Below are 17,155 nucleotides of genomic sequence, written 5' to 3' on the forward strand. Positions count from 1 at the left end.
AAATGAGTGTTTAGGAAATCAGATAAACCACTTTGATCTAGTACGTACCAGAGAACTTCTTTTATGGGCCGCACTACACTTCCTTGTCCAGAAGGAAATGAGTCCTGTGTAAGTTAGGAGCGCAGGTGAATGGGTGGAACTGCAATGGCATGGTTCTGCCCTCCTGGCCTGCTCATAAAAAGAGTGACAGACCTTCTGGTGTAGAGTGGTTAAGAGCACAGTGCTGGAACCAGACTACTTGGATTCAGGTTCTGGCTCTGATACTTGTTAGTTATGTGACTTGGGTATATCACCTAACTTCTTTGTACCTCATTTGGAACTGGTTCAGTCCTGGCCAGCAAAACGAAACCAGAACAGACCTGCATTTTTACAAATTGAGTGATCTGGAACGATAGATAACCAGAACGGTAAAAATTACAGGTCGAAGCCCTGGAACAGGAGACTGGAAGAGGCGTTGTGAGCCCTTTCAGGAGCCTAATGCATGAGACTGGATTACTGGCAGGAGAGCAGCACACATTCAAAGCAGTGCAGTCAGCTGCCATCTTTGATCAGGACACCACTGCTTCCTACTCTGCTCAAAATCCCACAGGCAAGAGATCTGGTTGCTGTGCATCGTGTACACTGCCCTTATTTCCTAGTGGGGACATTAGGTTTCTAGCAGGGCTTTGACCTGTAATTTTTCCTGTTCCAGTTATGGCCCTGGTCCACACAAATTTTAAAAATTCAGGTGAGTTCCAGTTTTGTTTCCTTGGCCATGAAGAACCGGGAAGAACTGGTTCTAAGACCTGGTTTCCTCATCTGTAAAATGTGGATGATAATAGTACCTAACCCCTAGGATTCAACAAATTAGCATATCTAAAGCACTTAGAACAGTGCCTGGCCCAGAGCAGGCATTTTGTTATTACCGTAATTTCTTAGCACTGTCATGAATCCCTTCCTCGTGCCTTGGGCCTTAAAAGTCTTTCCTTCCTTTTTTCTTCAGGTGTGAAGTAAGGTCAGGCCCCGAGTTCATCACGAGATCTTACAGATTCTACCAAAATAACACCTTCAAGGCCTACCAGTTTTATTATGGCGGCAACCGCTGCACAAATCCCACCTACACCCTCGTCATCCGCGGCAAGATCCGCCTGCGCCAAGCGTCCTGGATCATCCGAGGGGGCACCGAGGCCGACTATCAGCTGCACCACGTCCAGATCATCTGCCACACGGAGGCCGTCACCGAGAGGCTCAGCCAGCTAGTGAACCGCACGTGCCCCGGGTTCATCCCAGCCGGCAGCCCCTGGGCACAGGATGTCCCGCATGACCTGTGGCGTGAGGATAGTGGCTGCGAGTGCATCAGGGCTGTGAATTTTGCGATGCACGAGCTTCAGCTGATACGGGTGGAGAAGCAGTACCTGCATCACAACTTAGACCACCTGGTGGAGGAGCTCTTCCTGGGTGACATCCACACCGATGCCTCCCAGAGGATGTTCTACCGGCCGTCGAGTTACCAGCCCCCCCTGCAGAATGCCAAGGTACCTGCTCAGCTGCCCCCTGTAGAGCCCGCCCTCTCCCCTGCACCACTGAGGACAGGCAGCCCATCGTGAAGGCGTGTCCGGGCAACGGGCCTGAGGAATGAGGCTGCTGAGTCAGAGAGTGTAGACTGAAGCGGGGCTGCTGGGAGGTGGGAGGCTGCAGGAAAAGGGACACATCGCCAGGTCGGGGGCCTTAGCTGTGCCCTTTGAAGTGGGCAGTGGTGGTGGGGTTGGTGGTTTGGTAGCGGCTGGGGTGGTTGTGCTAGGAAACGTCTCAGGTTCCTGTCAGCTCTGACAGTCCCGGAGCCTCTTCTGTGATTCTAAGAGGGAGGGGTGAAGGCACTAAGAGGTGTGTAACCTCACTTTTGAGAGACTCTCACCACAGCAGTGACACCAGCCCTGACAGAGGCGGGGGGACAGCAAAGGGGATAGCAGTGCAGCCTGTGTCGGGCTTGGGGCATTATAAAGATTTGCACATACAGTACTTCTCAGCCTCCACCGTGACTTGGGAGGCAGACATTATCACTGCCCTCTTATGCAGAAGAGCGAGGTAAGGTTCCGGGGGCTAAGTGACCTGCCCAAGATCACACAGTTAATGGGTTTCAGTGCTGGAACTTAAACCCAAACCTTTTTGCTCCAAATCCCACATTCTTTCAATTTTACCAAGTAAAATGTAAAGTCACTGTGATCAGAAAGGAGGACTGAGGAGGTCAGGAAACAATTAAACCCTTATAATGCTCTCTTCTTGAATGATAGTCTTATAATTATGTTTGGAATTCACAAAGCATTTCCTTCCCACAAGCTCAGAATACATGTCAGAAATGTAATGCTACCGCCTCCACCGCAGAAGTTTGTGAAGTTCAAGGCAGGGAGGGCGGTTTGCGTCTGGTGGCCATCCTGGGGAGCTGCCCAGGCCCGCTGCAGGTGGTCTCGCAAGCCCTGCAGAGTGGCCCCCAGCCATTCACGTGGTTTTTGTGGACTCCTGGGACCAGCGGCTCTCTGATTGCAGAACCCAGTCTGACTTTTGTTTGGTGGTTTATTCACTTTTCAAATCTTTTTCTTATTCATCCTTTCAGCTGATTCATAACTGGTCGTGATATCACAGAGTACTTCCCCTGCCAGAGACCTCTCAGTGTTATCTCTGTTTATCGTGCGTTATAGTGAGCTCATGCAATCAAAGTGTCCTTTGTTATATTTTTGAGAACTCTGCTGAGAAAGCTCTCTTGGTGGAGGCTGCTCCCGTGGGTCCATCTGGTCAGGGATGCTCGAGTGTGGAATGGAAGGAAGCCTGGCCATAAGCCGCTGCCCTCAGACGGAAGCTGCCTGCATCCCTGCCTGCACCCCTGCCTGTGTGAGCAGCTTGCCAGCAGGCTCCGAATGTCATAGGCGTCGTTATTTTCTGCCTTATGAGTTGCAAACAAGCTGAAGAGGAAGGTGTGTTAGGGCCGGGAGGGGCCACCTCTCGTGCTTGACTCCATAGTCGCTGCCATCGGGAACCCCAGAGGCTCTCTTAGAAAGCCCTGCCCCTTTCAAGATGCAGATCCTCCACGAAAGGCAGAAGAAGGAGTATCTGCTAACCCAGAGCAAGACCTCAGCAAGGGTGGTGGTGTCTACACCAGGCTCCCGTGGCTCTCTTGTGCAAACTGGTGTGAATAATGGGTTTCCAATTTCATGTGGGGCCTTTGCAGTACATAGTACCCAGAGTCAGCATTGAACATGGCAGCTGAGTAGCACTTCCCTTGAAATGTCTGGTTTGAGATAGTAGTAGGGGAAGGGGCTTTTCCTACCTCTACCTGGCTTCCTCTGAGTAGGGTCAAGTCAGTTTTCACATTATCTCCAGTAATGAGAGGTAAGGAAGCGTGAATAAAAACAGTCAACAGATAACCCAGAAACTTCATGTTAGCCAAGAGCATCAGCGTCTGTCCACCCTTGAGCCTTTATAAGATCTGCTAAACAGAGTCCTCTTCATCTCCAGCTCACCTTCCAACCAAGACACTGATGAGCAGCAAAAAGTGGGGAGAAGAGAGTCCAGGATCTGAATCGGGACCGAACTGCTTTAGGTGGAGGCCAGGAGTAGTAATGGGACCGCCCCTGGGCTGCAGTCAGGACCGGAGGCTCTTCGGCTTTGCGTTTGACCTTGGGCTCGTCATTTGCATGCACTCAAGTTTGGTTTCCGCATCTGCGAGTGCCAGTTTAGGCTCTTGATCTCTCAAGCTCTTTTTAGCACTGACAAAAAAAGATGTTACCCATAACCACTTTTCTTACCGCTTCACGCTAGTTCACTGTTTGTACTTCTAGGATGTGGCTCTTCACACGGCGGGCTATGAGGTAGAAACACACAGTTCGTAGACGTCTGGCTCCAGAGGATTCTTGCGCTTACTCCCCTGGTCTCAGGGGGAGCCACTCTTCACTCTGCCCCGTGTCCGTCCAGTGAGCAGGGTCAGTCTGTCGGGAGAGCAGCACATACTTGTGGTGACATCTGGAGGGACCGTGTCTTGAAAGTGAGTGTTATCAAACATTGGCGTTTAGGATGGCAGTTGTAGGGCTGACCTTTGTAGGATTCTTATGAGCCAAGAAGTTGAAGCTGTTTTTTTTAAACACAGTCTGGATAAATTGGCAAGAGTACGGACTCTGGAGCTGGTGGCCAATCCTGGGACCTGATCCTCCTGCTCTCCTCAGCTGTGGGTGTTGGTGGTGCTGGCTGACCTCTTGGAACCTTAGATTTTTTTTCTATAAAATGGCAAAAATAAAAGAATCAATTGGGTCAGTGTGCATAATGATGTTGGGACAAGGCCAGAGCTGCCTCCTGCTGGCTGTAGTGAGCAGTCCTCTGGACCCGTGACTCCTAAAGGCTGGGGAACATCAAAATGCTTTATGATGCCCAGCTATAAAACGTCTCCTCCCACTTCCTCTTCCCTGCTCTGCAAAGGCACTGTGGGAACATTGACCCAGATTTCCAAGAAGTAGACTTTTTAAACCCTAGACCTGATTGCGTGATTCTAGAAATATTAGGGGTGGCAAGGACCTTCAGTGTTATCTAGGATGTACCACTAAGTTTAAAAAAAAAGAAAGGAGGATACCGACTGACATTGGTTAAAAATAATAACAAAAGGAAAAGAAGTGCTTGTGGAGGAGTAGAATACTTGTGAAAGGCCTCTCGGGAAGGGAGAGCTACATGGCTGGGGGCAGTCAGAGACTTCTCATACCTTTTTGCACCTTTTGAAGTTTGTGCTGTGATCTTACCTTCCCTAAACACAGTTACCACACAAAATGAAAATTGAAAGGAAAAAAAAAAAAAAAGCTGGGACTTTGAGGCTTCGAGGAATATGGGGGCCACAGATCAAGATGGCGGCAGAGCTGGGGGAGGACCTGGCCTCCAGAGTCCAGGCTAGGCTCAGACCACTTCGACTTCCCACCAGCCAGCCTGGAGGGCTGAGGGGGAGATCTTCAAAGGCTGGCCCTGAGGCCGACAGCCCGCGCGTCCTGTCCTCGCTGCCCGGAGAGCTGAAAGGGACCATTCTTCTCTTGTTGTTCTTTGCGTTGTACTTCTTGGCCTGCACTTCCCAGCAAAATCGTCAGGATGTTTTTAGATCCCGTCCCCAGGACAGCTATGAGTATGAATAAGTGGACTTAGACACTGGTGTCTTTCCAGGCATAGCAAAATGAAAACCACCGTTTTCTCTGCCTGCTGCAGACTCTGTGACAGCAGGTTGTCGGACCTGGTGGCAGCTGTCGGGGCTGAGAACAGGAAGAAGGGCGGGTGGAAGCGTTTCCAAAGACCCCACAAGCTTGCCTTTGAGAGGTTATAACCCTTCTTCTTTGAACTCCTTGCCTTTCCTAATTGCTGGTCCGTAGAGACCTGGCTGAAAATTAGTTTAAATGCTAAATTGAGTTTGAAACCACTGGTCTCAGGCCCCTCTGGAAACGGGACACCATGTTAAAAAAGAAACATTAAATCAACTTGTTTTTTTAAGCTTTATGCAGCTTCACCTGAGGTTCACGGGCCTTTGGCAAGTCTGCGACGTTTGAAGAGACTCAGGTATGTGGGAGGAGTCTTTCATTATAGAATTGGCGACTCCTCATTAAAACAGTCAAGAATAAAATAGAACAAAACTGAAAAAAAAAAAAAAAAAGGCTTTGCCTGAATTCGGCTTAAAATCAGCAGGCATGACCCTCAGCCTAGATTCCTTAGAACTATTGAAGGGTTCTGCAGTTGAAGGGTTAACTAGGTTTATTCTTGCAGTGTCAGAATCAAATGGTAATTAAAAGCAAATGATTGCCCCGGTTAGTTAGAAATGCCAAAGCCTCAGGATCTCAGGATCTGACTTTTAAGCAAATAGAATTGGTCCGTCTCCAAAATCCTGCTCCGCTTTAGCCACAGGGTGGTAAATCAAAGGGGTTGTCTGAAAACCAGACAGCTTTCCCCAAGCTCTGGGTCTTAAATATTTCACCCAGGCATACACACGGCAGTGGAGATGCATGTCAGAGGAAGATAGCACCAAGCGTTTTAGAGTTCCTCGAATGCTCTAGGAGCCCTGGTGGCATGGTAGTTAAGAGTTCGGCTGCTAACCAGAAGGTCAGCAGTTGGAATCCACCAGCTGCTCCTTGGAAACCTTATGGGGCAGTTCTACTCTGTCCTATAGTGTCACTAGGAGTCAGAATCAACTAGATAGCAGTGAGCGTGAGTACTGTAAGAAAATCCATGTGCTTTCTCTCTTGAATTCTAGAAACCTCTAGGCTGTGAGCTAGCGTATGTTTTAGAGGCATCCTGTCTTGCAGAGTTATTTTAGAGTAAGTAAAAAGTATAAATTAACTGTGGGACTTCCTGATATTTGTGACATCAGAGGGCCTTTGGACCAGGTGGCCATGGGCAATGGAGGATTTAGCCCAGCCCCAGGAGACCAGCTCTGCAGGGGGAAGGTTATCTCTGTGTGTATGTGCTTGATTTGCTCCTGGGTGGTGGGTGTTGCTGGAGCAATGCTAGGACCCTGGTGCTTGTGGAAGAAATCTGTCTCCTTTCTCATCTCCCAGTGTAGGGGAAAGGAGAGGGATTTGCAGAATGAGGAGATGGTGGAGGACCAGGAAGTCCAGGGAGTCGGGACTTAAAACAATGTCAGGGGCGAGTCTTACGCTCATTCATGATGACCCAAGTTAGGGATTTACATACGGCAGTAGATGCTGCTGGGATCAGATGATGAGGTCTTGCCTCTGCAAGGGTGGCTTTTGTGGACATTTTATTCGGGTCAAGGTCTGAAGGATCGCGGTGCTGCTGTACCACACAGCTGCTGTCCTACACTTTGGTTTCTGAAACAGCTCATTCTCTCTTGACTGCAGAGATAAACCAGCATGCAAGGTTGCCCTATTTAAGTAGTTAGTGGACCAGGAAATACTTTTTGTCAGGGACAATGAAAGTGGTAAACATTTCATACCTTAAAAGTCAAGAAAACCAAGAGGACAGGCAAAAGCCTGAGAGCAGGAAGTCAGCCACTCAACAAGCATTTATTAAGGAGCTACTATGTGGGAGTATTTCGTGAAACCACGTGGGGAGAAGAGGGGGAGAACTGGGCCAAACCGTGGGGTTCACAGCAAATGTAATTTCATCGTTAAAGTTAATCTAATTTAACTATTTAAATGAATTAAAATTAATAGATGTCAAAGAAACAAGTAAAAACTTAATTTTTTCTTCTGAAATCGCTCTTAAAGTCATTCCTACTAGATAACCAGCTGCTTATGGTCCTTATCATCTAGCTGTTGAGTCTATACATAGTTTATATTATAGGATGCAACAGTATCTTTTTGTTGTGATTACTGATGTGCCTTAAAACCCTGGGTGGTACTAATGGTTAACATGCTTGGTTGCTAACCAAAAGGTTGGAGATTTGAGTCCACCCAGAGGTGCCTCAGAAGAAAGGCCTGGTGATGTACTTCTGAAAAATCAGCCATTGAAAACCCTAGGGCGTACAGTTCTACTCTGACATAGATGGGGTCCCCATAAATCACAACTGATTCCACGGCAGCTGGTTAAGCTTCTTAGGGAACCCATTTCTGGAAGCATAATGTTGCTCCTGAGCACCTACTGGGTGCCCCTTCTTGACACCAGGGTGCAAAAGAGTCTTTAGTTGACTTTTACTCCCCCTCTAAGTGTTCATTAACCAAGTACAGAGCCTGGGGAATCTGTGTCCCCACGTTTTGCCTTCTCCCACCATCCTCTTGGGCCCAGGCCCCTTTACGGATGGTTGTAGCAGGATACGGGTCACTGTGCACTGTTCCCTTGAGGCTCTGTAAGTCCTTCTGCAGCCTTTTAGCAAGTGGCCACTACCTGGACAGCAGATGACCAGCGAGTGGAGTCGGCACCTGGCCATGGAGACACGGCTTCAGCCGCCCTGCCTTCCAAGCAGATGGCGGACTGCAGAGGCAGACAGCTTACCAGCTGCTGGTGGTGGCTGCCTGAAGCTGCAGTTAAAGAGACACATACAGCATGTACGGAGGCAACTGCTCACCCCACTTCTTTCTGAAAGTGGAATCATGGGATCCCTTTAGGTGACTGAAGCAAGCCAGCGTTCATAGCCTCTAGGATCCCAGATCTGAGAAGTACCCAAGAGGTCTCTCCCGCAAGGCAGGTCAGCCCTCAGCCTGTGTGATGAGTGGTAGCTTACTCTAGTTAGCTTCTTAAATATCAAATCACAACTCTTAGTGATTCAGTCAGTTGTGTCAGTCTGACTGTCTGTCCTAGACAGTATGGGAAACATGAAAAATGAACGCTTTGGTTTTGGCCTCAGAGAACTTATAAAGAAGTGAAAAAGATCCAAGAAGGGCGCAGATGTAGGAATTGCTACAGTAGAAATTTAAGCCAACGCGTGGTGATGGTGGTTGTAAAAGAAGCCTTCAGCGTTGGTCATTGGGCGCGACAGGCTTCTTTCTGAGAAGCATCCATGTGCTTTTTGTCCCTTGGTTATCTGTTGGAACAGAGCCCGAGGAAAGGAAACGTCCATCATCTATTCCCATTTCTCCTCCTCCTCAGACAAAACTTTTAGCCCAAGAAATGATACTTTTGAAGACTTCTGTTTTTTTTTTTTTTTCCTTCCGGCCTGCTTCTCTAGTTGATGTGTTCACAGCAAGATCACGTCAAGTAATTTCTTCCATTCTGGGAAGACGGTTAAAACACCTGAGTATTCATTTTGGTGAGTGGCGTCTGGCATCTTAAAAGCTAGCAAGTGGCCATCTAAGATGTATCGATTGGTCCCAACCACCTGGAGTTAAGGGGAATGAAGAACATCAAAGACACAAGGAAAGTATTAGCCCAAGAGACAGAAAGGGCCACATAAACCAGAGACTTCATCAGCCTGAGACCAGAAGAACTAGATGGTGCCTGGCTACCACCAATGACCACCCTGACAGGAAATACAACAGAGAGTCCCTGACAGAGCAGGAGAAAAGTGGGGTATAGAACTCAAATTCTAGTAAAGAGACCATACTTAATGGCCCCTGGAACCCTCTGTTAGCCCAAAACTAAAACCATTTCTGAGGCCAACTCTTCAAACAAAGATTAGACTGGACTATGGGACATAAAATGATACTTGTGAAGAGTATGCTTCTTAGCTCAACTAGATACATGAGACTAAATGGGCAGCTCCTGTCCGGAGGTGAGATGAGAAGGCAGAGAGGGTCAGGAGCTGTTTGAATGGACACGGGAAATCCGGGGTGGAAAGGAGGAATGTGCTGTCACATTATAGGGCGAGCAACTAGGGTCACATAACAATGTGTGTATAAATTTTTGTATGAGAGACTAACTTGAATTATAAACTAAACTTAAAGCATAACAAGGAAAGAAAAACAAGTACCCCACAGGACTGTAGTAAAGATGAAGTTAGAAAATATAAAGAAAGGGCTTAGTAAATAGTGCTCAATAAATAGCAACATGATTTTTATTTTGGCCTATAGCTGACATTCTTTACTTGAGAGCCTTTCAGAAATGTATCACTTTAGAATAAGCTCTTTAAGGGCACTTTTATGTATTTATATGTTATATCTATATCCATGATTAAAATCTACACAGCTATTAAAAAAAAAAGTGGGTATTGTCAGCAGATGTTGTTGACTAACCAACTCTCCAGAAATTAATATTGGCAGGGAATGGAAGAAAGCCTGGAGAATCCCCACCAGTCATCAGCCAGAGAAGACCTTTCCAAGGGACTGGGCCCTTGATAGGACAGTGCTGGTTCTCTCACACCTCAGCGTGAGAGGCAGTGCATGTCCAGGAGGGAACACACAGCAAGGCCAGAGACCAGAGTATCTTCCTGATTCTACATTCTGCTTGTGAAGTCATCTGAGCCGTTATTTTCTCCCTCTGTGTCTAGGTTGCCTCATCTGTAACATGTGCCTTTGGTCTCTTGGGGGAGGTTGTATAACTTAAGGAGATGATGCACTTAACCCTTCTCAGAGCTGAGTGGCCGTGAACACGAGCTGCTGCTATTTCACGTGTTCCCTGTGGGTTGGGCAGAAACCGTAGTGGGGGTGGGCAGAACCCCACTCTTCGCCTAGGACATTGTTCACTTACAAAGTATGAGGTGTGTTTTTCATTTTTAGAATAAGCTTGATATTTTTTTCTTTTAAGATACTAATTGTATATTTTTTTCTCCTTCCCCCTCCTGAATTCATGTTTTTTATAGTTGGTGGAAAGAATAACAACAAGGAAACACTTTCTGGTCCCTCTGTTTTAACCTTGAAATCATCTGTGTGCAGAAACTCTGACTTTAAATAGCCGTTTCTAATATTAAAGGAAGGGGCGTGGTGTTGAGGCCAAATCAGTGAGCTTCCCAAGTGAGGACTACATATCCGAATGTGGATCCCAAAAACAGAGCAACTTCATAAAGCAAATGATACTTCCTAATGCAGATCATTCTGCATGTTTACTATGTGTAATTCTCTTTCCATTTATTAATCTTGAAAGGCTACTTTTTAAGAAAAGCATCTTAGAAAGGAGAAATTTTACAGCCAGTGCAATATAGGCTTTAATTCCTGCTTCCTTGAAATAGTTCCTTTAGGTCTTTGGTTCTTATTTAAGCCAAGAGCTGTGAAAAGTAGGAGCACAAATTACTGTTTTTCAAACCTGCCTATGAAACAGGTGTCCCCCTTATGGAACCATGGCTAAAACTGCCCCTTTGTTGACAGTATCAGCCAAGAGGCCCAACAGTCTCCCCTTGATTATGACTTCTTCCGTTTCTTAATGGCAGTGAAAGAGTTGTTTAAACAAATTAACTCATTTAGAAACTTGGCAAGACCAGTAACCTAAGAGCCAGGCTCCTCCCATTCCCTCCACCCTACCCTAAATTCTCACAGACCCATATGATGGAAGACTAGCCTTCCCCATGAATGTGCTTGGACTTGCCCACCTTCTCACTGCAAAGCTTTTTCCAAAAAGCAGTTGAACCTTGACGTTATCCTAGCAGCATCTCTTGTAAGAATGAAGATCCCTTACTCTTACAGATTAAATTATGTGTCCCCCCAAGATATGTGTTGAAGTCCTAACCCCTGGCACCTCTGAAAGGGAGCTTGCTTGGAAATAGGGTCTTTGAAGATGTCATCAGTGAACACGAGGCCATACTGGAGGTGGGTGGGCCTAATCCAGCGGGAGTAGTGCTCTTATAAGAAGAGTGGACACAAAGACAGACAGAAGGAGGGCCAGTGAAGGTGCATCTACAGGACAAGGAACACCTGGGGCTACCAGAAGCCGGGTCCCCTAGAGCCTTCAGAGGGAGCATGGCACGGCCAGCACGTTGATTTGGACTCCTAGTCTCCAGAGACAGTAATGTTCTGTTCTAGTAAGCCACCAAGTTTGTGGCATTTTGTCACAGCAGCCCTAGAAGATGACACACCCCCATCTCTCCCCAACTTAAGAAGCTTCTGTGAAATTCTGGAATTGCTGTCGATACTTAAGGAAACATCTTCTCAGGGAGTAAGACTTGGGCTTTAGAATGGCCAGAAATGAAATAGTCACAATCGATTTTTTTTTAATTCCCAAATGACAGCAAACCAAGTTGTGGGGAGTGGGACAGAGGGGAGTGGAGGCTGGGCTGGCTCGTGATTGAGCACATGGGCTGTTCGGGGTTTACTTGATGAGCAGGTGCTGTAGCTAGTGTGCACTGCTTGGGAGCAGGCTGGCTGGCTAAGGAGCTGAGTGAGAGGACCATATAGTGCCTTCATGGGTAGTGTGGAAATACTCTGGCTCCGGTCCTTCTCACACTGACCTAGTGTGAGTTCCTGTAGGCTCCTTCTCTTTCCAGAATGTGTAGGCAGTGTGCAGCAGGGCCTCCTCACCACCTCAGAGTCTTCCTGCGGCAGATCCCGCAGCCCGAAAACATGGGTCCTATGTGGGAAGTGAGATTTGCGCCCCAGCCCCGTGCTGGTGTTCAGTCAGTGTGCGTGGCTGGGCCAGGCGAAGACAGCAGGCGTGGTCCTGATGTCAGTGGCCAGCGCCATCACTGTGTGCTGGGCACATTCTCTGCAGCATATTAACTTTCCATCCTCTGCTTTGAATATCAGAACCCCCTTGCAACGTAAACATTTTGGAACCTTTACCCCAGAGTAGTTTACTGAGAAGACAGATAAAGGAAAAACTGCTGAATTCCGTGATGCTTTTAACTGAATTTGTATCTTACCATAATGTGCAATGGAAAGATAGTAGCACTTATATGTGGGAGGCATGCCATTCATTTCGTCCTCATACCCAGAGCTGTGCACGCATACACTCCCATGCCTGTTCAGTCACCCACAAAACTCCCTCCCTGCAGTGGTTCTGGGCTCCCTGAGTGAGCCCCACTTGAGAAATGAGGAAGTTAAACCTGAGAGATTAAGTAACTTGTCACCTCGGTAACAGGCGCTGCTGAAAGGATGGGCCTGGCCCCAGGACCTGGCCAGAGCCGTCCATTTCTGTGCTGCCGTCAAGGACGGCCCTAGTGGGCTGGGTACCGGTGCCTCCCCCATTGTAACTTGCAGACAGCAGTACACCCCACCCACAGGCTGCGGGTCAGGGTCTCCTGGGCTGCCAGAACCCCTCGTAGGGGCTGGGTACCGGTGCTTTCCCCCCATTGTAACTTGCAGACAGCAGTACACCCCAGCCACAGGCTGCGGGTCAGGGTCTCCTGTGCTGCCAGAACCCCTCGCAGGCAAACAGTAGGCTTCAAATACAAACCAGACCCAGGGGACAACAGGGGATGTCACCGTCCTCTCTGCTGCAGCCCATTGGTCTCATTGTTTACAAGCCACAAATGACATTTGCATAGGAAACACTGTCCTTCAGCAGTTGCAACCCTGAGCTCCTTTAATAACAGCAGCACCAATTCCTAAGCCTCTTGTCAGCTTTCCCATTCTGAGCCTGTAGGATGACAGCGAGAAACCCACTCCCCTTCCTGAAAAAGCCAAGATCTAAATAAAACAAACTATAACCACAGCAAGATCAAATCAAATCAGTGCTGAAAACTAAAAGACCCCGCTGATTTACATTGCCAAGTTTAGAAAACAGATGAGGGAAACGTGCTTGCCACCCAGGAGAGGGAGCATCCTTCCAGCCGTGGACCCTGGGGCCTGGGGGGAGGGCTGGTCTTGGTGGCAGCCGATTGCCCCCTGCGAACGCTGAGCTGCGTCCCTCCACACCTAACCTTCATCACATTTGAATTGTGCTTTAGTTTGCTCGAGTAGTTTGTTAGCGCAGTTGGCTTTAGGATATCTGTGCGGCAGGGAGAAGAGCAGGAAGATTGTCCACAAGCCTGGCTCAGAGCTGTCATGTGGCTTGGGTTGAACAGCTAGATAATGGCAGGGTACATCTAAAAACCTAGGTCTCCTGACTTCCAGGCCTAGACTTTTTGGTCAGCCCTTAAGGTCCCAGAGAGGCACAAACGGTTTGCGCTCGACTACTACCCAAAGGTTGGCAGTTCAGATCCACCCAGTGGCACCATAGAAGCAAGACCTGGTGACCTGCTTCCATAAGATCACAGCCATTGAAAACTCTACAGAGTATAGTTCTAGTCTGACACATATGAGGTCTCTGTGAGTTGAATTAACTGGACAGGAATGGTTGAAGCCCTTCAGGCAGATGGTGCACTCACGGTGCTGGCTGTCTCTGCATGCTCTTATATGCATGGCATGACCTGTGGAGGCTTTTCTAAGCCACAGCCCTGGACAGCCTGCCCATGGGCCCTCGTGAGTGCGGTAAAACAGACTCTGCCGGAGAGGCTCTTCTGAAAGATGGATCTGCAGCTAGCTTGCACTAATTAAACACTCAAAGCTGTGAAAGCAGGAATCAAATTAGGAGCCCATCAACCTTCAAGCCTAGCAGCTAGCAGACACAGCTGGGTGGAGGGGTGCCTGCCTGCCCCTCTGCAGGGGCCGGGAGCTGCCTTCTACCAGGCGTCCTGGATCCCGCCTCTGAGCAGTTCCCTGCCTTAACTAGACGGCATCCTTCTCCCCACAGCAGTCGGAGTGCCGTCCTGGGTTTTGTCCTCCCCTGTGCAGTCTGCAAGCTTGATGGGGTTCCACATAGAGTCCATTTCACAGCTAAAACATCTAACGAGTTGCCATCGAGATGATTCCCACTCATGGCGACCCATGTGTTAGAATAGAACCAGGCTCCGTGGGGTTTTCATTGGCTGATTTTTGGAATTAGATCACCAGCCTTCCATCCAAGGCACCTCTGAAAAGAGTCAAACGTCTAACTTTTTGGTTAGCAGCCGAGTACATTATCCGTTGGCACCACCCAGGGACTCCCTGAAATATCTAGGCAGGTGTATAATGTCAGTAAACACACGTGTGTGCTTGTGAATGCACATACACACACTTTTCTCTCCGTGCCCCCAAGCCTGCCTCCCGTTGCTTCCCGGGTCCTCCGGTTGTCAGCGGAGGTGACCTGGTGTCCGCGTGCCCAGACCTGTAAAGACAGGTCTCTGAGAGTGTTTCTTTCTTGGCCTCAGAACCACGACCACGCCTGCATCGCCTGTCGCATCATCTACCGCTCAGACGAGCTCCACCCCCCGATCCTGCCCCCGAAGGCCGACCTGACCATCGGCCTGCACGGCGAGTGGGTGAGCCAGCGCTGCGAGGTGCGCCCCGAGGTGCTCTTCCTGACCCGCCACTTCATCTTCCACGACAACAACAACACCTGGGAGGGCCACTACTACCACTACTCGGACCCCATCTGCAAGCACCCCACCTTCACCATCTACGCCCGGGGCCGCTACAGCCGGGGCGTTCACTCCGTCCGCGTCATGGGAGGCACCGAGTTTGTGTTCAAAGGTGGGTCCGTCTTGCATCCCGTGTAGAAGAGACTGAGGGCGGAGGGATCCTGAGCCTTTGGGACCTTTGTGCAGAAGCCGAGCCCAAGGGACGGGGCCTTTTCCTGCCCCAAGTCGATGGTTCATAGTCACACTCTGAGCACCTCTTGGCTCAGACCCAGGGTGGGTAGACCGCCTCAGGTGCAGGTCCCCGCTGCTACGGAGACCCCGGTAGTGCGTTACCACTAATAAAACGCAGTCCGCGCGCTTCCTTTCTCATCACAACTTAGGGCTGATTGAGTCACCCTGCGATAACAGCACCCTCACTGCATTTAGCGTGCTTTCCAGAGGTTACACCTGCGGTGCTCCGAGCTGACAGGTACAGCCTGAGAAGTTGTCACTTCCACGAGGTGGATGCTGCTTTGGGAAGGTTTATGCCAAGAGTTGTTCGTCTAAGCCATGTAAATAGGGATGAGATGGACCCGGCTGCTGTCAACAGTGGAGGTCTGAGCAGTGGCCATCGAGTTCATTCGACTCGTGGCGACCTTGTGTGTGCAGAGTAGAACTGCTTCATAGGGTTTCATTGGCTGTGACTTTTCGAAAGCAGATCACCAGGCCTTTCTTCCATGGCACCTCTGGGTGGGTTCAAGCCTCCAACCTTTTGGTTAGTAGTCAAGTGCTTAAGCGTTGGCACCACCCGGGGACTGCATAGGGAAGTCTAAGTGGTCTCTCTTTCTAGAACTTTTTTTTAAAAAGCTTGAGCGTCTTCAGTAAATGGTCTCAGGCCTGTCATGGCCAAATAAAAAGGGACAGCATGGATACTGGGCGTGCCCTCTCCAGGGAACGTTCCAGGTTCAGTCAGTCTAATATGAAGGATTTCTGTTAACCCAGTAAGTCCTGGGGCATCTTGGCCACCTGTAAAGAAGGAAGGCTTGCTCCTAGAAGACTGGACCTTTGATAAACTCAGCCAAGAGGACCAGAAAAATCTTTACCTGATCCCACACCAGTAGGGTATATTCCATATATATCTTAATTGGATACAAAGTTTAGTTCCCTGGAAGGATCTTCAGAAGCAATACTCTACAAGCGCTGGGGTTTCTATTTAGTGTGTTTGTTGTATTTTTCTTGTTTACAGCCTCATTTATTCTAGATGCCAGACTTATGGGTGTATATTAATTTGCAGGAATGCTAGCTAGTGTAGGTGTTTGGCACCAAAACTTTTAAAGACCTTAAAACCTTCTTTCATAAAAACGAAACTCCAGCTTTCATTGACTATTTCGTCAAACCCAAAGAGTTGGTGCTGCCAGATACAAGTACTCAGGAACCCTTCATGCTCTGGTTTTAGTTCATTTGAACAGACGTGGTCTGTCAGCTGCAGCCTGGGCTCAGCATTTATCCACAGATGGAGTTCTTCTGGTCACAACTGCAGTGTATTTGGTGTGACCGCCATTCACACAAACACATTGGATTCTTTGCACATCTGTATACTCTTAAGAGCACGGTGGTCAGGTGGCTTGGTATGCGGGATGCTTTTCAAGAGGAAGTCTTGTCTAGACCTGGCGCTGTCAGTGTCCGCTCAGAGTCAGTAACACGCTCCCTTCTCCCACCAGTGAACCACATGAAGGTCACCCCCATGGATGCGGCCACGGCTTCGCTTCTCAACGTCTTCAGCGGGAACGAGTGTGGGGCCGAGGGCTCCTGGCAGGTGGGCGTCCAGCAGGATGTGACGCACACCAATGGCTGTGTGGCCCTGGGCATCAAGCTGCCTCACACGGAGTATGAGATCTTCAAGATGGAGCAAGATGCCCGGGGCAGGTACCTCTTATTCAACGGTCAGCGGCCCAGTGACGGCTCCAGCCCTAACAGGCCCGAGAAGAGAGCCACGTCTTACCAGATGCCCTTGGTCCAGTGCGCCTCCTCTGCACCCAGAGCCGACGACTTGACCGAGGAGCACAGAGCCCACCAGTATGGGAGCGGGGCCCCCCAGAGCAGGAGCTTCCCCACCTTCCTTGCTGTGATCACCTGCCTCTGGACTATGCCACATTGGAGTATCCTCAGATAGAACTTTCTAAAAAGTTACATTTTTCCACATGGGGATTCCTCACAATTGACAGATTCTCCTTACAGAAAGAAAAGACATGTACTCTCTCAATGCACTTAAATGCCTAAGCGCTGTTGTTCCATCTCTCCTCCCCTCCCTGCCCTCTTGCCAGCCACTGAGTCAGGAGCAGTGCTTGTCTGAAGTTTCTGCTTTGAACTCCATCCAGGCTGATCCCTGGCCTGAGCGGCTCCACAGTAGTAATTGCACTTTAAAACTGCAAAGAGTTTCTGGCTAGCATCGTTGGTAGGGGAGCAGGGTTGAGAGCTGGGTCCTTT

At 49.0% G+C, this 17,155-nt stretch overlaps 1 protein-coding gene across 1 annotated transcript in view; it reads left to right on the top strand.

The window, feature by feature from the left end:
• The window catches only part of APCDD1 (APC down-regulated 1), a 32,985-nt gene extending 16,031 nt beyond the window's left edge, over positions 1-16,954 (top strand). The window contains exons 3-5 of the mRNA XM_004385806.3: positions 983-1,514; positions 14,480-14,801; positions 16,390-16,954. Coding sequence (XP_004385863.2) covers positions 983-1,514; positions 14,480-14,801; positions 16,390-16,841 — 1,306 coding nt within the window. The 3' untranslated portion in view covers positions 16,842-16,954. The remainder of the gene's footprint in view (positions 1-982; positions 1,515-14,479; positions 14,802-16,389) is intronic.
• Positions 16,955-17,155: the final 201 nt, after the last annotated feature.

The sequence above is a fragment of the Trichechus manatus genome, unplaced genomic scaffold (genome assembly GCF_000243295.1).
Source record: "Trichechus manatus latirostris isolate Lorelei unplaced genomic scaffold, TriManLat1.0 scaffold00146, whole genome shotgun sequence".
Lineage (NCBI taxonomy): Eukaryota > Metazoa > Chordata > Mammalia > Sirenia > Trichechidae > Trichechus > Trichechus manatus.